The sequence below is a fragment of the Mustela lutreola genome, chromosome 2, assembly GCF_030435805.1.
Source record: "Mustela lutreola isolate mMusLut2 chromosome 2, mMusLut2.pri, whole genome shotgun sequence".
NCBI classification, from domain to species: domain Eukaryota; kingdom Metazoa; phylum Chordata; class Mammalia; order Carnivora; family Mustelidae; genus Mustela; species Mustela lutreola.
Genome location: NC_081291.1, coordinates 47,180,660 through 47,197,600, shown reverse-complemented (window position 1 = coordinate 47,197,600; position 16,941 = coordinate 47,180,660). Strand labels below are relative to the sequence as shown.

General features: G+C 47.6%; 1 protein-coding gene across 6 annotated transcripts in view; it reads right to left on the bottom strand.

Annotated features, from left to right (window-relative positions):
* The window catches only part of ITPR1 (inositol 1,4,5-trisphosphate receptor type 1), a 326,972-nt gene that overhangs the window by 69,768 nt on the left and 240,263 nt on the right, over nucleotides 1-16,941 (bottom strand). For all 6 annotated transcript variants that reach the window (XM_059161557.1, XM_059161558.1, XM_059161559.1 and 3 more), the window contains 2 exons: nucleotides 4,529-4,709; nucleotides 2,329-2,582 (listed from right to left, as the gene is read on the bottom strand). In XM_059161557.1, coding sequence (XP_059017540.1) covers nucleotides 2,329-2,582; nucleotides 4,529-4,709 — 435 coding nt within the window. The remainder of the gene's footprint in view (nucleotides 1-2,328; nucleotides 2,583-4,528; nucleotides 4,710-16,941) is intronic.

Sequence of the window (16,941 nt, the reverse complement as noted above, 5' to 3'; positions counted from 1 at the left end):
TCTGAGGAGTCTTCCTGGATAGGCACAGTGGGCTGGTTTGTGAACCCACAAAACCCCTCTGATGACACCACGACAGCCCTTGTCATGCTGCACAGCAATCTTGGGTTTCCCCGAGTGGATCCTGCCTGAGACTTGTTTCAGGGCAGGCGTGAGGTCTCTGTCACCACCAGTGCTGGGCACACAGCAGGTACTCACCCAGATGACGTACAGTCACGGTCTCAACCCACTTCCCTTTGGAGCCCAAGGTCGATGGAGATCAGTGGCAGCAGGGGGGTGGGGGACAGTACAGGGCCCTGACCACCGAGCTCAGCCCAGAAATAGCTCCAGCAGCAGGGAGGTCCCCCCATCCACAGAGATGGCACAGTTGGCTTTGCCTTCCTGCTGGTGGGACAGCCTGGCTTTCCATGGTGTCATTCACACTCCCTTGGCCAGTCTCCCTCATGACTAATGGTGTACATATGGAAGGCGAGAGGGCACAGTTGGCCGGCAGACAGAGCACTAGCCACTGAGACCACAACCCATCCCTGGCTCTTTGAATCACAAATACTTTGTTCTACCCGGCTAGGCCTGTCAGTCCCAGGCCTGTGGATCTGGGGCCGATGTGGTCTACGTCCAAAGTTGGAATATTTGAGCAACAGGCAAGGAAAGAAAAACTAAGGGCTAAGATCCCACACTCAGACGTTGGGCGGGATCACGCAGGGAAGGTCAATGGAGGATATGAATGACCAACAAAGTGGAAAAGAGCCCGATGGGTCTCATGCAAAAGTCTTTCATTTTTTTTAAATTTGGGCCAGATTTGGCTGATGGATGACCTTGGATATATCTGTCTTTTCAAACCTCAGGCTCTTCAGACCAATTTGATTAAAAATAAATACCAGTGCAGAAGTGGTTAATACTGCAGACTTTAGCCGGTTTTATTTCACTGTTCTGTCTTACTGTTTAACAATGTAATTTCTTACTCAACTTTTCCAGGCGTCGACTGTGTGGCAGGGTTGAAGCATGACTGATTCACAGTGGCTGCCCCGAAGGGTCTGGCCACAGGTGACGTGTGAAAGGCCATCACATCACCTGATGGATCAAGTCAGCAAGGCATATAATTTAAGACTGCACTTTTCTTTGCCACAGTTTCCTTTTCATACCATCATTATTCAAGTAACTGAACTACCACTGCCAACTTGTTTATTTTAGGAGGCAATATTCTATCTTAGTGGAGTTGTTCAGACACACTTTCTTGTTAATCCTCAATCCCTTTTAGGCAGAGAGGGGTGTTTTTCCCAAAAGCCAGCAGCAAATCCAGGTAATGGCCAAGGACCAAGGATGCTCCAGCATCCTTCCCCTGGGCAGTGATTGGCTCTACAGAAGCTATGCCCATTCAGTAGAAAGAAAATATCTCCGGGGCGCCTGGGTGGCTCAGTCGGTTAAGCCTCTGCCTTCAGCTCAGGTTGTGATTTCAGGGTCCTGGGATCGAGTCCCACATTGGGCTCTCTGCTCAGCAGGGAGCAGCTTCACCTGCCCCCCTTGCTTGTACACATACACTCTCTCTGTCAAATAAATAAAATCTTAAAAAAAGAAAAAGAAAAAGAAAGGAAGGAAGGAAGAAAGAGACATCTCTGGAATCTATCCTTAGTCCTTCCATCTAGGCTTTGCAGGTGGGGAACTTTTCAAGGAAGAAAATAAACTATCTTAACGTGGTGGTGGACCACACGAGCTCTACCACCCAGATGGCCTGGGTTCAAGTCCTAGTTCTCTACTCCCTAACTATGTCCCCTGAACCTCAGTTCCCCCAACTACAAAATGAATATAATGATATCAGCAACACTTGGCATCCACAATATTCTAAGAAACTGATAAACCTTGGCCATCGATATCATTCCGATACCAATTAAAAAAGTAGACAAAAGATGTCTGGAATAATCAGTTCAACACATATATTTGAGCAGCTATTTGTGTAAAAACCTGGAAGGCCACGTCATTCATTCAACCAACACATATTTAAGTCGAACTTGCTACGTATCCGCTTTTCTAAGTCTAGTGTACGTAATCATTCATCCGTCCTGCGTCCATCCAAGTTTTACCTGCGTCCGCGGCAGCCTACCACCTGCACGCACACACAGGCACATACCCCCATTTCACTACATATGCAGGAGGCACCAAACTGGTGAGCAAGAGACTTGGCTCCTGTCCTGGGGGAGATGGTGGGGAAGACAGACAAATGGGTCAGCTGCCCAGAGGTCAGAACCATCCTGGGTTCTCAGCTCAAGGACGCTGGTAGAGGCGAGGGGAGCAGAGATGTCCGAGGAGCTGCAAGCCCTGGGGGCCAGCCCTCACCTGCAGGTCCCGGTTGTGGTTCTCGCACAGGAGCTGAAGGAACCGCAGGATGGGCTGCATGATGGTGATGACCGCACTCATCTCCAGCTCGTCCTTGGTCTTGTCTGCTGTGGCCTGGGTGCCTTCCCCAGACTGGTAGTGGTCGTCGGGGTCAGCCTCCCTCCGGAAGGTGCTGAAGGCTTTCCTGGTGGCAGCAGAGGCCTCCAGGAGCTGATCGCGGACCTCTTCCGTTATTTGCGTTGAGGGCTCTTTGGCTAGAATGCAAACAGAAGACACTCAATGTTTCTGAGTCCACAGGAGTCCTATTCACGGCACGAGAGAGAATGTTCCAAAAGGCAGGTTCTGATTTTCACTAGAAATCTTCAAGGTCGGACAAACACTTCTCTTAGTCCTTATGAAACTGGGTCATGCCCCCCCCACTCGCTTATGGCTCTGACATTGTATCTAAGCTTGCACTGTTTTAGAGGGAAAGTCTTAGTATTGGCTCCATCAGCCTCACAAATCTGTATGGCTCTGGGCCTCAGGGTCCTCATCTGCAAAGGGGAGAGAGGATCAGTGAATTCTACCTAGAGAAGCTTCTGAGAGAGTTGACATAACAAGGATCACAACTGTTAAGTCCCTGTTACTGTGGTGATGATAAGCTGAGCGCTTTTCACTAAGTACCAAGGCACTGTGTGTTACCTCATCGAACCCTCACGGTGACCCTGGAAGGCATCAGAGTGAGGAGTACGGTGCCCTGCAGCCAGTCTACCTGTGTTCAAAACCTACTCACTGCATAGTCTTAACAAGGACAAGTCAGTCTCCGCTCCTCAGTTTCCTCATCTGTAAAATGGGGGTAACAATTCTATCTCTTGTACAGGGTTAATTTCAGTTCCAAATCAAGTAAAAGATGAATAGTGCCTGGTTCATAGAAAGTACTTAGTAAATGTTAGCTTTTCTCCCTTTCTTTATTCCCTTTCTAGATCAGTGATTATAAAACTAGAGCTGACTTTGTGTTTACCCCCACCATGGGGACAATCAGCACACTCTGAGGACACTTCTAGTCTGTTGCAGGACACTTCTAGTCTACTGGTATCTATTGGGTAGAGGCCATACATGCTGTCAAACACCCCACAGCACACAGATTAGCCCCTCCAGTGACTCATCCTCCAGAGGCCAAATGTACTGTGGCTGAGAAACCCAGTTCTCAACTTAAAACAAGAGGCCCGTCGTGGCTCGTTAGCCTGTTCACAGCCATTAGACTTGAACACTGATGTATCTACCTACTTCCAAGTATGACTTCTCTGAGTAAGAGCATGAATGAACAACTTTAGAAACTTTCAAATAATTTCGAAAATATGGGGGAATTAGGTGACAAGTGATACATACCCAGTTTTGAAGTGTTTGTTTTTTTTTAAGATTTACTTATTTTTAATTATTTTTTTAAATTAACATATAATGTATTATTTGTTTCAGGGGTACAGGTCTGTGAATCACCGTCTTACACAATTCACAGCGCTCACCATAGCACATACCCTCCCCAATGTCCATCACGCAACCACCCCATCCCGCCCCCCCCCCCCCACTCCAGCAACTGTCAGTTTGTTTCCTGAGATTAGGAGTCTCTTGTGTTATGTCTCCCTCTCTGGTTTCACCTGGTTTCATTTTCCCTTCCCTTTCCCTACGATCCTCTGCCTTGTTTCTCAAATTTCTCATATCAGTGAGATCATGTGATAATTGTCTTTGATTGACTTAGCTCCCTTAGCATAATACCCTCTAGTTCCATTCATGGCATTGCAAATAGCAAGATTTTGATACAGTGGAATATTATGCAGCCATTATTTATTTTAAAGAGGGAGAGAGAAAGAGAGCATGTGCAAGAGGGAGAGGAGAGAGAGAATCTTAAGCAGACTCCCCACGGAGACTCAGGTGCTCCTAAGTTTGTGTCTTAACTTTCCCTACCATCGAATAGAAAATTATAGTAAAAGATTACAAATGGATTTCCTGCCAATAAAACCTTGAGCTTGACCAAGAAGAAGGTACATACAGCTTTTTACACAAGAAGAACGGCCAAACCACAGTTTGAGCAGTTCAGCTCTGCTTACTTGAGAAGAATTACATTGTAACCAGACTGGTCTGCTTCTCCTGAAAGCCTCAGGAAGAATAGCTTGGAGTCTGTAGGTCCAGCTGGTAGAAGGGCTGCACGCAGGGGAACACTTACCTTTTTTCCGGGATGGGGCGTCCCTGTCTACCTCATCATCTTTCTTTTTATTCCCCAAGTCACTGGTGTTCACGGTCACCGTTGCTTTGATTTCCTGCTGGGCCACCTTCATTCGGTCATAGAAAACTTTGAAGAATCTTTCTGACTTCTTGTCTTCTGTTAACCGGCAGAAAAAGGAGTGCTGCCGAGGAAAACCCACAGATTTTTCAACACTGTGACAGACCAGTGATCTAATCCCACTCAAGACACCAAAACCTCACAGAGATCCAAGCCAGCTGCAAAACTTCACAAATGGTCTAGGTTTGGACCAAAGTTGATTCCATGCACTATCGTTCTCCAGATTGCATGCCCTGAGATTTTCTACACGGAGACTTTAAAGCAGCCCGCCACAGGATATCTCTGATGGACAGTTACACAGGCTTGGGACACATTCTAAGGGGGGTGGTGGTGGGGAGAATCCAGCCTACTAAGAACAAGCACCTGCACACACCCCAAACAACTTCTTTAACAATGGAAACAAGATATTTCTGGTGATTACTGCAGGTTCTGTCATGTGTTGAAGGACTTCTGTGAGTCCCTCCACTGTGCACGGCCCTGTGAATACCTACAGACCAGTAAGACGTGCTGCCCACTCCTACACAGCTCCATACCAGGTCAGGGTGACAAGTTCGTAAGTAAAACAAAAATGTGTCAGTAATAAGTGCTCCAGAAGCTACACAGTTACATCCTAGAAGCACAGAGCTGGCAAGGATGCCAGTGGCCACAGTGATCCCAAAATCTTTGTGGAAAAGGTGATTTTCAAACCAGGTCTTGAAGGACAGGTAGAGAGTGGTTAGATGGAGAAGCTCCATGTTAACAGGTAGCTTGTCTCTTGGATGCACATTTGTTTTTGGGCCCACTGCAAGCAATAGTATACAATGTTGATGTAAAAACACAATATGGTGTCTCAACTTCATTTATGAGTATTCTCTTTTCACCCCTTTGCAAACACCACGCTGTTGTGAATTATTTACATAAAAATACAATACGGTCATTTCCAGAGGAATAAAACAAAGCTCCAAACAATATATTTGCTTCTCCCGGTTGGATCTTTCTGCCAATTTCAAATCCTCCCCCTTTTGGAAAGATGGCATTTCCCTACTGAAGGTAGCCTTAAGGCTTGCAATCCTAGAATAAAGTAAAACCTTAACAGTCATTGTAGCCCCCATAACTCCTCGATCTCTCACCCTGCCCCACCCCCGCAACACCTGCTGCCAGATCCAGCAGGCCCCGGGGAAAGCCACTGTGTTTCCATCTGCCAGAAGGCAAGTGCGGCCCCTGACCTTTCTCCTAGCCACTAGCCCCTGTGCTGCCTCGACAAATGTCGGTTTCATTTGCCGACAAAGCACTTCTTCATTTTGCTCTTTCCTTTCTCTCTCACTCTTCTTCCTTACTCCTGGTTGCTTTCAATATATAGCAAAGATCCATCCTTCCTACTTGTGCTCCCTGGTTCTATCTTTTCTCCTTCACCAGCTCCCGGTGGCAGTACAAGTCACTGCCGACCTCCTGCTTGGCCTTATTCTGTGTGTCATGAGTCCTCCCAGACTCCCACGCTCTTCGAACCAAGCTCAAGTCTTTTGTGTCCTCCATTGCACTTTACTACCTTTTATCTTCTTTTAGGTTTCTTACTATTTCATCTATCCATCCATCATCCCATCCACTTACCCATTCATCCAGGCACCTACGCATCTCCCTCTTTATCCACGCATCCAGCATTTACTGTGCGCCTGTCATGTTCTAGGTTCTAGGCCCATCATAGGAGTCGCAATGGTGAGCAGAAAAAGGCCTGGACCCTGCCCCTGATAAAACTGGTAGGCTAGTAAGGAAAAGACCCAGTAATTCAATAATCACCCTAAGGACGTTTTACTAAAAATAGCCATTTATCCTTATGAAACTGACCCAAGAGAATGCCGGCAGAGCGCTATATCAAACACTCAGGGCCACTGCCTTGTTTTTCCTTGCTTTTCCTGGCTCTTCCCATGGCTAGAATCCCCTCATCCCCACTAACATCACCTCCTTAGCGAGGCCATCTCTGACCATCCTACCTGAGGCAGCAAACCAGTCAACTGCTTATTCTCCCCTGCCCTGTCTTATTCTTCTCGTAGCAAGTGGTCTCTGTTGTATTTGTTGTTTACCTACATGCAGAGTGCAAGCTCCAAGAGGCCAGGTGCCTCACCTGTATGCTTTACAGCTCTCTCCAGAGCACCCACAGGAGCCCCAACACCTAGAAGAAGTTTCCTAATCATTTGAGGAAAGAATGAACACAACCCAATACTTCATGGCTCCTTCTAACCATCAGATCCTGCTTATATTCAGTGGCTGTTCCAGAAGTAAACCCCCAACACAGATTAATTCTGGAAAACTGCTCAAATATGAAAAAGCAAGTTCTAACTGTTCACTTCTTTGAGAGCTGATGCCATCTACAAATAAAAGGAGAGAGGTGGGGACTCAGAACTCAACCTATAACCACCTAATTATGATGACTACATTTTTTACCAAGATAAGCCATACAATATTTAACCCACATGGGGTCATGGGGAGACTGCGCCAGAAGGGGGCCCCTCGGGGCAATTAACTTCAGTTGCTACCCCATTAGTCTTCTTGTCGCAGGGAGGCAACTTAAAAAGCATCCTTTAGACAATCTGGTCACTCAAAAAAAAAAAAAAAAAAGGCACTTTAAGTAGGTAAGCAAATAAATAAATAACTAAAGCCTGCCATCTGTCATTGGTAACAACGCAACACGGTGGCGAGCGATCACCAGCTACAAACCGCACTGCTTAACGTCTAGCTGGTTAACCCAACAGATGTCAACTGATAGGGCCAGGGGAAGGGAACCTCTTATGAAACGGGAGAAGGGCAAGTGACTGAGGATTACACACTTCTATATATGTTTTGCAACAGCCAGTATATTTATTTTGCATTATTTATATCAGTCCTTAGTCCCCCAAGGATCTGAAGCCACTTTATAAACAGAATGTGGTCAACAAATTAAGAAAGTAGACACTAGGTACAGAGACACGAGTAAGCACCAAGAACCAGGACTAAACAAGGCCGGAGGCTGGAAGGTGGAAGAGATGATTCAGGGCAGTCCTGAGTCCCTGAAGTAACCAGCCATTCTGCTGAAATGGAAGGCATAATCCAGGGGTTATTAGTAAGTATCAAAAGGAAAAATATTGCCAGTGCCTCGAAGGAAGGAAAACATTCCTGAATGAAGGGGTTAGAAGGCAGGCTTTCCAGTCAGAACCCCCTGGGTCCCTCACTCACTAGCTCTGTCATTTGAGGCAAGTTACTCAGTCTCTCTGAACCCACTTGAAAGGGTTGCCACAGTGCCCACAAAGCACTTAGCACAGGGCCCACTGAGTATCGTGTGTGTGTGTGTGTGTGTGTGTGTGTGTCTGTGTGTAGCCATTACATTAGTATAATGTGAAAACCTCACAGTGAAGGCATCTCCCTAAGAGGTGAGGGCTGGGTAGTGAAGTGTGAGAATTCTGTCTCTGGAGACAGAGACACCAGGGTTTCAGCTCTGCTACTCATGAGCTGATATCACCTTAGAAAGTGATGATATCTCTGAAACCCAAATTTTCTCATCAGAAAAATGGCCATGGTAACAGTACCACATGGTGGTTATGAAGATCTAATGAGAAAATCACAGTAATAGGCACAATGACCGATATTTCCTGACTGCTTATAAGGTGCCAGGGACCCAGAGTAAAGCTTCATGTGTGTTTTCTGACACAGAAGTTCTCTAGGGGTAGTTATTACTTGTATCTGAGAGTACAGGGTACCCTAAAATATAATGGACATCAAGTATTTAGCACACCCCCGAGATGCCCACACGGTGACAAATGTAACCTCACCGAAACACTGAGAGTCAAGAGCTGTCACCTCAGGTCTCCTGCCTGAGAATCTAATTAAAGATACTTTGGAGGGAAGAAGCTTGGTCTCCAGAAGGGAAGCAGTGCTATCTTGTGTAAGAGGAGAAGTGAAAAGTGACAGCAGTGCAGAAGAGCTAAGATACCTCTCCCACAGGGGCATGATATGCCAAAGGGGTAAATGGTGGGCTGAGGAACGGGGCCCTCAGTTAGGGGCTCCTGGAGGCAGTCATTGTCCTTCTCCGGTGCGCAGCACAGTCTGGACTCGGCCAGACCAGGGCCCTGCACACAGTTCAAAACCCTGTTTGTTAAACCTCTTTCTGTGATATTATATTTGGAGGACTTGGGAGGGGAGAGGGGACACCCTCCCCAGGACTCTTTCCCCAGATGCAGGTGGGACCTCAGACCAGAGCAGGTGGGTACTTTTCCTCCCAGACCTCAGGCTCTTGAAGCAGGGCCTTTTCTTTTTTTCTTTTTGCTTTGCTTACTTATGCTTTTAAATTTAAATTCAACCAACATATATTATTAGTTTCAGAGGTAGAGGTCAGTGACTCACCAGTGTTATAGAACACTCAGTGTTCCTTACATCGCGTGCCCCCCTTAATGTCCATCATCCAATTACCCCATCCTTTCATCCCCCAGTTACCCCCTCCCCTCACCCCCTCCCCTCCAGCAAGCTTCAGTTTTCCTGTAATTAAAAGTCTCTTGTGATTTGTCTCCCTCTCTAATTTCATCTTATTTTATTTTTCCCTCTCTTCCCCTATGATCCTGTTTTGCTTCTTAAATTCCACATATGATTGAGATTGTATAATTGTCTTTCTCTGATTGACTTATTTCGCTTAGCATTTTATCTTCTAGTTTCACCTGCATTGTTGCAAATCGCAAAATTTCATTTTTTTGGATGGCTGAGTAGTATTCTATTGTGTATATATATACATATATACCACACTTTCTTTATCCATTCATCTGTCAATGGACATGTGGGCTCCTTCCATAGCTTGGTTGTCATGAACCCTGCGCTATTGACATTGGGGTGCAGGTGGCCCTTTGGATCATTACATTTGTATCTTTGGGCTAAATACCCAGTAGTCCAATTGCTGGGTCACAGGGTAGCTCTACATTCAATTTTTTTGAGGACCCTGCATGCTGTTTTGCAGAGTGACTGCACCAGCTTGTATTCCCACCAACAGTGCTCAAGGGTTTCCCTTTCATCGCATCCTCACCAACATCTGTCATTTCTGAAGCAGGGCCTTTTTTCTACAAGCTCCTTGTCTACTTTCCTCCCTGAACTTATGAATCACCCTTTTCTCCAACTAAGGGTCAGTAGTGTCAGGTAGAGACGGTTTTGCTTTTCCAAAAGTTTCACAGCACCCCCACCTAGCAAGTGTGAGGTAACCACTCAAAATTCACCTGGCCTAGAGTCGGTAATCTTACATGGTGGTAAGAGAAGTCAGAACAGTGGATGCTCCTGGGGCGTGTGAGTGGGGAGACTGAAGGGAAACAAGAGACCTTTCTGGACTGAAGGAAAACCCTGATGAGGCTGGTGGTAAACAGAGGCTGTGGTAGAGAGAACTATAACACTAAGAATAAAACGTGGAACCTGCGAATGTGTTACCTTCCACAGTGAAGGGAGACAAAGTTGTTGACCTTAAAAGAGGGAGATTATCTTATGCAGGGAAGGCAATATGATCAAAAGATCCTAAGCGTGGAAGAGGGAGACGGAAGAGGAACTCCGAGTGAGGCCGTCTGAGGACTCCATGCGCCACCGCCGGCCGGGACGATGGAGGAAGGGGCCTTGACCCAAGAAACACAGGCAGCCTCTACTGGAAGAGAAAAGGAAATGGATTCCCCCTGGAGACTCCAGAAGGGAACGCAGCCCTGACAACACCTGGATTTCATCCTAGTTAAGACTCCTGTCAAACTTGGGAGGTAAAAATTCTGGTTGTTTTCAGTTGTTTAGTTTGTAGTAACTGGTTACAGCGGCCATAGAAAACGAACACAGGTAGGCATTATTTGTCAAATCTGATCAAACTGTACACTTAAAATCTGTGCATATTACAGTATGTGAATTATGCAACAATGAAAAGGGAGCAAGGAAAAGAAGATCGGCTTCGTTCCCAGAAAGCTAGAAAACCACGTAAAGCTGTCCAGAGAAGGAGCTATCCTCTGAGGCCGTCTCCGCCAGCAGAGGGGTCTGTGCTGCTGCCTGCACAGCTGACCTTTCTTCGCCCTCCACGCATCTCCAAAACACAGGCAGTTTCAAAGCCCCTTCCACATGAGCCATCCTGTCAGCATCTTACGAGACTGCCAAGACAGAAATCATCATGCATCAATCTGCCCCGTTGTAGAGGAGAGAGTTGGGCTGGGAGAGGTCCGGTGCTTCTTGCTTTCCCTACCCCCAGCCCTTGCTACCATCCTGCCTTTTTGAGAACACATGGAGGACCAGCCCCAGGGGTGGCACTTTTGGGGGCAGATAGACAGTACCAACCCCTACATCACAGACAACAGGTCTACCTGGCATGGCTTTAAGGAAGGGGCGGGAGCAGGTGAGCAAGGGAGCATGCGCCGTGGCCGCCTCCCTGGCAGCTCTGGAGGACCATGGTGGATGGGGACCCAGGCGTGGCCTTCGTAAGCCAAGCCGAAAAATGAGAAAATACTGGAAAAAAAAGAAAACATTCGTCACAAAATGTGAAAGCAGGAAGAACTCTATTCCAGCAGTTTCCAATACGGTTTCCAGCAGAGAAACCCATGCTTCCTCCCTCCCCAAACACCACCTTAGGGAAAGACCCCATGTTTAAGAGAGATACAGGCAGAACTGTTTAGCTGGAAAGAGAGTGGGAGGGACCCTCTCTCAGCCCCTGGAACTCCTCGGAGCTGCACGGCTACAAAGAATATCATTTGGAAACTACCCCTTTAGTCAGGCCCTCCACATTTTACAAAGGAGGAAACTGAGGCCTAAGGGGCGGAAGAGACTTGCCAAGGCCACAGAGGATCTTTGTCTCCAACTGCGCAAACCAATCAACTTCTGACCATGCTGGGTTGTGGCTGGGTGACGCGATGGTCCGAGGGCATGTTCTTGCCCTTGGTAACTGTCACGTGGACACAGTTTGCCCTCCTTGGGCTGCTTAAGCTGTAAAGAGACTCAGGGACTGAAGTCTTAGTTTAAGATAAAAATGAAAGCATCTTTTAGGATCACTTGAAAATACTAAGGTATTGCTTCGTTCACCTGGCAGCTGCCCACTATGGCCGCTCGAGTCCTTGCAAAGAAGCGGAGCACGATTGATGACAAGCCCACCTGGCTTCTGAAATAAGAGGTACCCCGAAGTTCGGGACTAGCAGACAGCAGCAGCTCTCCTAGTGACAGGCAGGCCCTGTGTGGGAGGGGGTGGGCCGACACTCCTTTCTTTAGGGTCAAGAGGTCACAGCGTCAATTATACTGCAGGCAAGGGGTCCTGGGAGAAGAATGGGAGACAGAAACCAGAAACCTGCTCCAGGCACTGCACACCCACACCAGGGAAGGTGAGCCCATAAGCACCTTCTTGAAAAGCCACCTTCCCTAGAGTTCACAGACTTAGGGGGCAAAGACAGACTTTGTACCCCAGAACCAGCCAACCTACACCTACAGGAACACAAGGCCTTTCTGGAGGGAGAAGCCCTTCATGGGCATCTTCACTTAAGAATGGGGGGGGGCAGGCAGCAGAAGTGGACACGACCCAGGATGGAGCATGACAGGTGCAGGGGTGGTCTGGGGGCAGTGGTCCACAGTGCCACTAGGACAGCTTGGAGGCTTGGATCCTGCCCCACAGGACAGTATTTCCACGCGGAGCATGGCCCACCTTCTAGAAGACTTTGTGCTGGACCTGGATAGAATCCAGAGAATGAGCTTTTCCATTTCACTGCCTAGTACTACATGACCCAACCACCACAGCCCATGACATTCACTCTGGTCACTTATCTGCTGCAAAATGAATTAAGTCCTCAGACTGAGTCCAAGAATTTGAAAAATGTGACTGCCAAACAGTGCTCAATGCTTGAATTTCCAGTGGCTGATAGAAATTCCTCCCTAGAGTCTGATTTTTCTCTTTTCGCTCTGCTTCTGAAACACAAGGACATCACACATGGCCTTGGGGGGGTCTCGGGGACTTGGGGAGACATCCCCAACCAGACCTTCCCAGCGTGAAGAGACTCTCTGCAGGTGTCAGAGGGACAGCGATGGCTACCGAGGCTGCCCAAGGCTACCTGGGGAGTTCTTCTCCTGTGCCTGTGGTTAACTGAGCAGTCAACGTTTCCTGGGGACCCCCACTTCCATAAACTGTGTTACAGTGAATGCTCACTGAACATTGCCTATTTTCCAGGTACTGCCTAAATGCTTTACCTATATTATCTCATTTAATCCTTGTAATGACCCCATGAGGTGTGTACTATTATTAACCCCGCCTTACAGATAAGGAAACCAAGGCTCCAGGAGGTTAAATAACTTGCCCAGTCCCACAGCCAGGAAATGGTGGCGGTGCCCCAGGACTCAGGCCCCACTTGTCTGCTGTCAGCCCATGCTTGCGATCTCTCTGCTTTGCTAAACACCTCTCATCTGAGCAAAGTTTGCCAACCTCTAAATACCTCCTGGCTTTTTATAATCCACACCCCCCTCCCCACCACACCCAGTCTCTCAGCTGCACAAACACAGACTCTTCTCACAGGAAAGAATAGCTCTGGTAAGTGCTCATGTGAGGCCCGATGCACTTGTTCAGATGGGCTCCCGAACGAGACCCTTCTGCCAGCTGGAGACTGCCCAGGGCTGGGGGTTACATGTTAACAAGACCACTGTCACACAATGACAGCTTTAGGTCGGGAGTCCTTGTCTTAGAAACCAAGGACAATAATCAAAACCCAGGACCGTGGACCATGAACTGGCGATAAACCACACGTGGTTAGGCACAGCTGCTCGGAGAACCGGACATCTGGAAACCTCAGTTTCAGCCTTCGCTCCTCACTAAGCAGCCACGTGATCTTGGGCAATTTACTTAACAGCATTTATGCCCCCGGTTCCTTATCTGAAAAACGAGACTCTTACCACCTGCCTTGCCTGCATCACATGGAAGCTGGGAGCCCATCAAGGTTGCAGTTATGAAACATTACGTGTGAAAAACATTTTCATTACTCTGGGAACCTACTGAAATGTATGGTGCTGCCATTATCTATCCATTCCCCCTTTTAAGGGAAAGGTATTAGAACGTAGGATACGTGGCTCAACCTGAGTGCTGGGTGTTCCATGATGACCAAAGTCTGGTGTCCACAAAACACCCAATGATAAACAATTCTAGCTGATACTGGCAGGTCAAGACAGTAAATGAATAGCAGTTCTCATAACTGTCACAATAAAGAAAGCTTAAAAAAAAAAAAATCCAGCTGGAATTTCACTAGAGAAGCCATTCAGATTGCTTAAACATAAAAATAAACAATTTTGCTTCTGGTTCTCAAAGTTTAACATAAGGCAGAATACAAGCTTGCGGTCAGACCCTCCTCGTAGATAGTCCTAAGACATTCAACATGAGCTATTTTTCTGTTATCGTTTCTTTTTTTCCCCCACCATTCTTTAGAAGTATGATGCAATGGAAGAGTCTAAGAATTAATAAATTGGGCATTAAGAATCGAACACTCCTCTGGTATAAATTATCACTCTAAGAAGGACTTTTTTTTTTGCAAGGTTTGATGGGTTTCAACCAGTAGACATCTGGAACTTTCAGCTCACCAAGCTCTGTAAAGCTATCTCTAGCTTTGGTGAGTTTAGAGATAAAATAAACTTCAAAGTAGAAAAGAAAGAAGGGACAAAGCAAACCAAGTCTATGTTGGAAAGATACCCACATTTCAAGTTCATTCTTCTCAAAGAAAGTTCTCTTGGCACCTGGGTGGCTCAGTGGGTTAAGCCTCTGCCTTCTGCTCAGGTCATAGTCCCAGGGTCCTGGGATTGAGTTCCACATCGGGCTCTCCGCTCAGCAGGGGGCCTGCTTCCCCCTCTCTCTCTGCCTGCCTCTCTGCCTACATGTGATCTCTGTCAAATAAATTAATAAAATCTTAAAAAAAAAAAGTTCTCCCTGGTCTACACCATATAGCTCCCTCCTGAGGACTTAGACAAATGCCCTTTCAACGACTCTGCCATGTCAGAGCTGATGGAGGCCACTTTCTGGGTCACTGCTGCCTTCTAACGCCTGAGAGAGAGGTGGAGGACGTGGAGATCCTCACTCAAATTATTCTGCTCACTGAGCTCCAAGTAAGGGCCTGAGTTTCAAGGTCAAGGCCAAAGCAGTGGCTTATCATGACTTTTCCCAGGGTGAATTAATTTGAATATTAGCAAGCAGTAAGGTCCAACCTGTTCTATAAGAACCATTTTTTCTCCTAGGATGGAAAGCTTACCTCTCCTTTTTCATCTCCCAGCACCTACAGGAATCAGCAGCTGTGGACAAAGTCTGCCCTATTTGGTAAGCAGGCTGGTTTCTCCTCAGTGTGGATCAAAACACTAACACTTTTTCACATATTCATCAACAACAACCAACAATCTGTACTTCCTAAGAAAAAAAAATTTAAGGTGTTATCTTACAAAGTCCCTGTATGTGTAGGTAAACTTATAAGCAAACATCTCTAGGAATATTTAACAGTAAAATCAAACAGATTTCAGAAAGGCAGGTCAGGGATCCTTCTGGAGGAAACAGGAACAAGACAATAAGAAGACTCCAAATTTTCTCTGGGTTCAATGCCCAAACCGCCATATGGATGCCAAAAGTCGGCATCTTTTGTTGGTGTGGACTGGCAGCTGTCTCTTTCAGCCGAAGATGGAAGGAAAAAACAGAAAGCCTTCAGAGAAAAGCAAAGATGACCAGTGGAATGTGAAGTTGTTTCAGCCTCCAACATTGCCTGATGTTGCAGGGGACTATGGGAGGGACATCCTTGGGACTCTTCCTCACATGTAAGAAGGCACTGTGGCTGCTCTTCATATCAGCAGGAGGCTTAGGCAAAGGAAAGGTAGTACAGAGCAAAGGAGACTTGGATTGGACCCCAGAAAGGCCTTTTGTTAAAGCACTCAGGGAGGTGTTAGAAGCTCCGTCTATGGACATCGATTCAGCTACGGAAGAGGATGCAGAACAGCCTCCAGTACGTGTCTGGGGCTGCAGGAGGTGCACGCCAGCCTCTGACGGTGCCCTCCAGAGCTCCTTCTATGACTCAATGAAAAGTAACTTCTGGCGGTTAGGGTGAAACTCTCAGGTCCCATGTCGCCTGCCCACAGACTTGCCATGGGGGACACAGAAGGCTTCTCAGCAAGCTCTGACCTGCCTAAGGGCTGCAAAGAGGTGTGTGGAAAACTCTATCACCAAAAATCCCAGCCATGCATCCACACGAGACAGCACGGGGGCTGAGGTAAAGCGGTCTCCCTTTCCTCACCTGTAATGTTGGAGAGTGGAGGGTAAGTGCCTCCAGAGAGGCCTGTGGGATGGCGTAGAGGAGGTAACACGGGGAAGCCCAGCAGCGGCCTGGCACCTGGTAGGTATTTTATACCAGCCACCTTCTCCTCCCTGCTCTCAGCAAACCTATGACAAATCCACTCGACCATAAAATCCAAAGAACAATAAATATACTCTGGCCTGCTGGCGGCAAGGACACTGCCTGGCAAAGAGCATACCATCAACCCAAGCGAGTGCTTTCCTGATGGAGGTCCCACAGTCACCCTCAGTCCTCTGCTCAATTCCACCAACTCTCAGGGGACATCCCCCCAGGGACCCCAAAGGCAAAGCTCCAGGAATTGCATCTCCCAACCTCCCAGGCCCATTTCACCAGGTCCTGGCCCATCAGGGAGCTTCCCTGTAGCCACCAAGAACATCCTTGGGATGGGGCAGTAGAACGTACAGATGGCCAAACGGACGGAGACGGCGGGATGAAATTGCACAGCTCTCATCAGCCTAAGTGCTGCTTAATATATTATGGCTCTGGCATCAGTCCCGTGGATGCCAGCAGGAGATGGCCTGAGCCAACTTGGTGCCCTTTAGAAGCACTGACTAGGGGTTGGCAGTCAGGTCACCTGATGACAAGCGTATTACTGGGGTCCAGCCACCATTTCATTCCTGCTCCCCCCACTGCTATGCTTCTGCCACCTTGGCCTCTCTCAGCTCTGGCAAGAGGCCCAGCCCACGCCAGCCTGTCTGTCTGAACACTCCTGCCCCTGCTCTCCACATGGCTGCTCTCTTCTCCTCGGTTAGGTTTGGGCTTACATGGCACCTCCTTAGAGAAGCCTTCCTGACCATCCTAAGTGGGTTCTCCTAAACCCTCTGTGCCCCGGTTGTTTCCTTCCTCATCCTTCTTCCAGGGTGCTATTTAACTCGTATACTAGTCACCTCTCCCACTGGACTGCGAGCTCCTAGAGGGCAGGGCCCAGACTGATCTTATCCCGGACTCTGTCTCAGCCAATTCATATAATGGCCGGCACCCACCCGGTGCTCAACGCGTGTTTGCTAT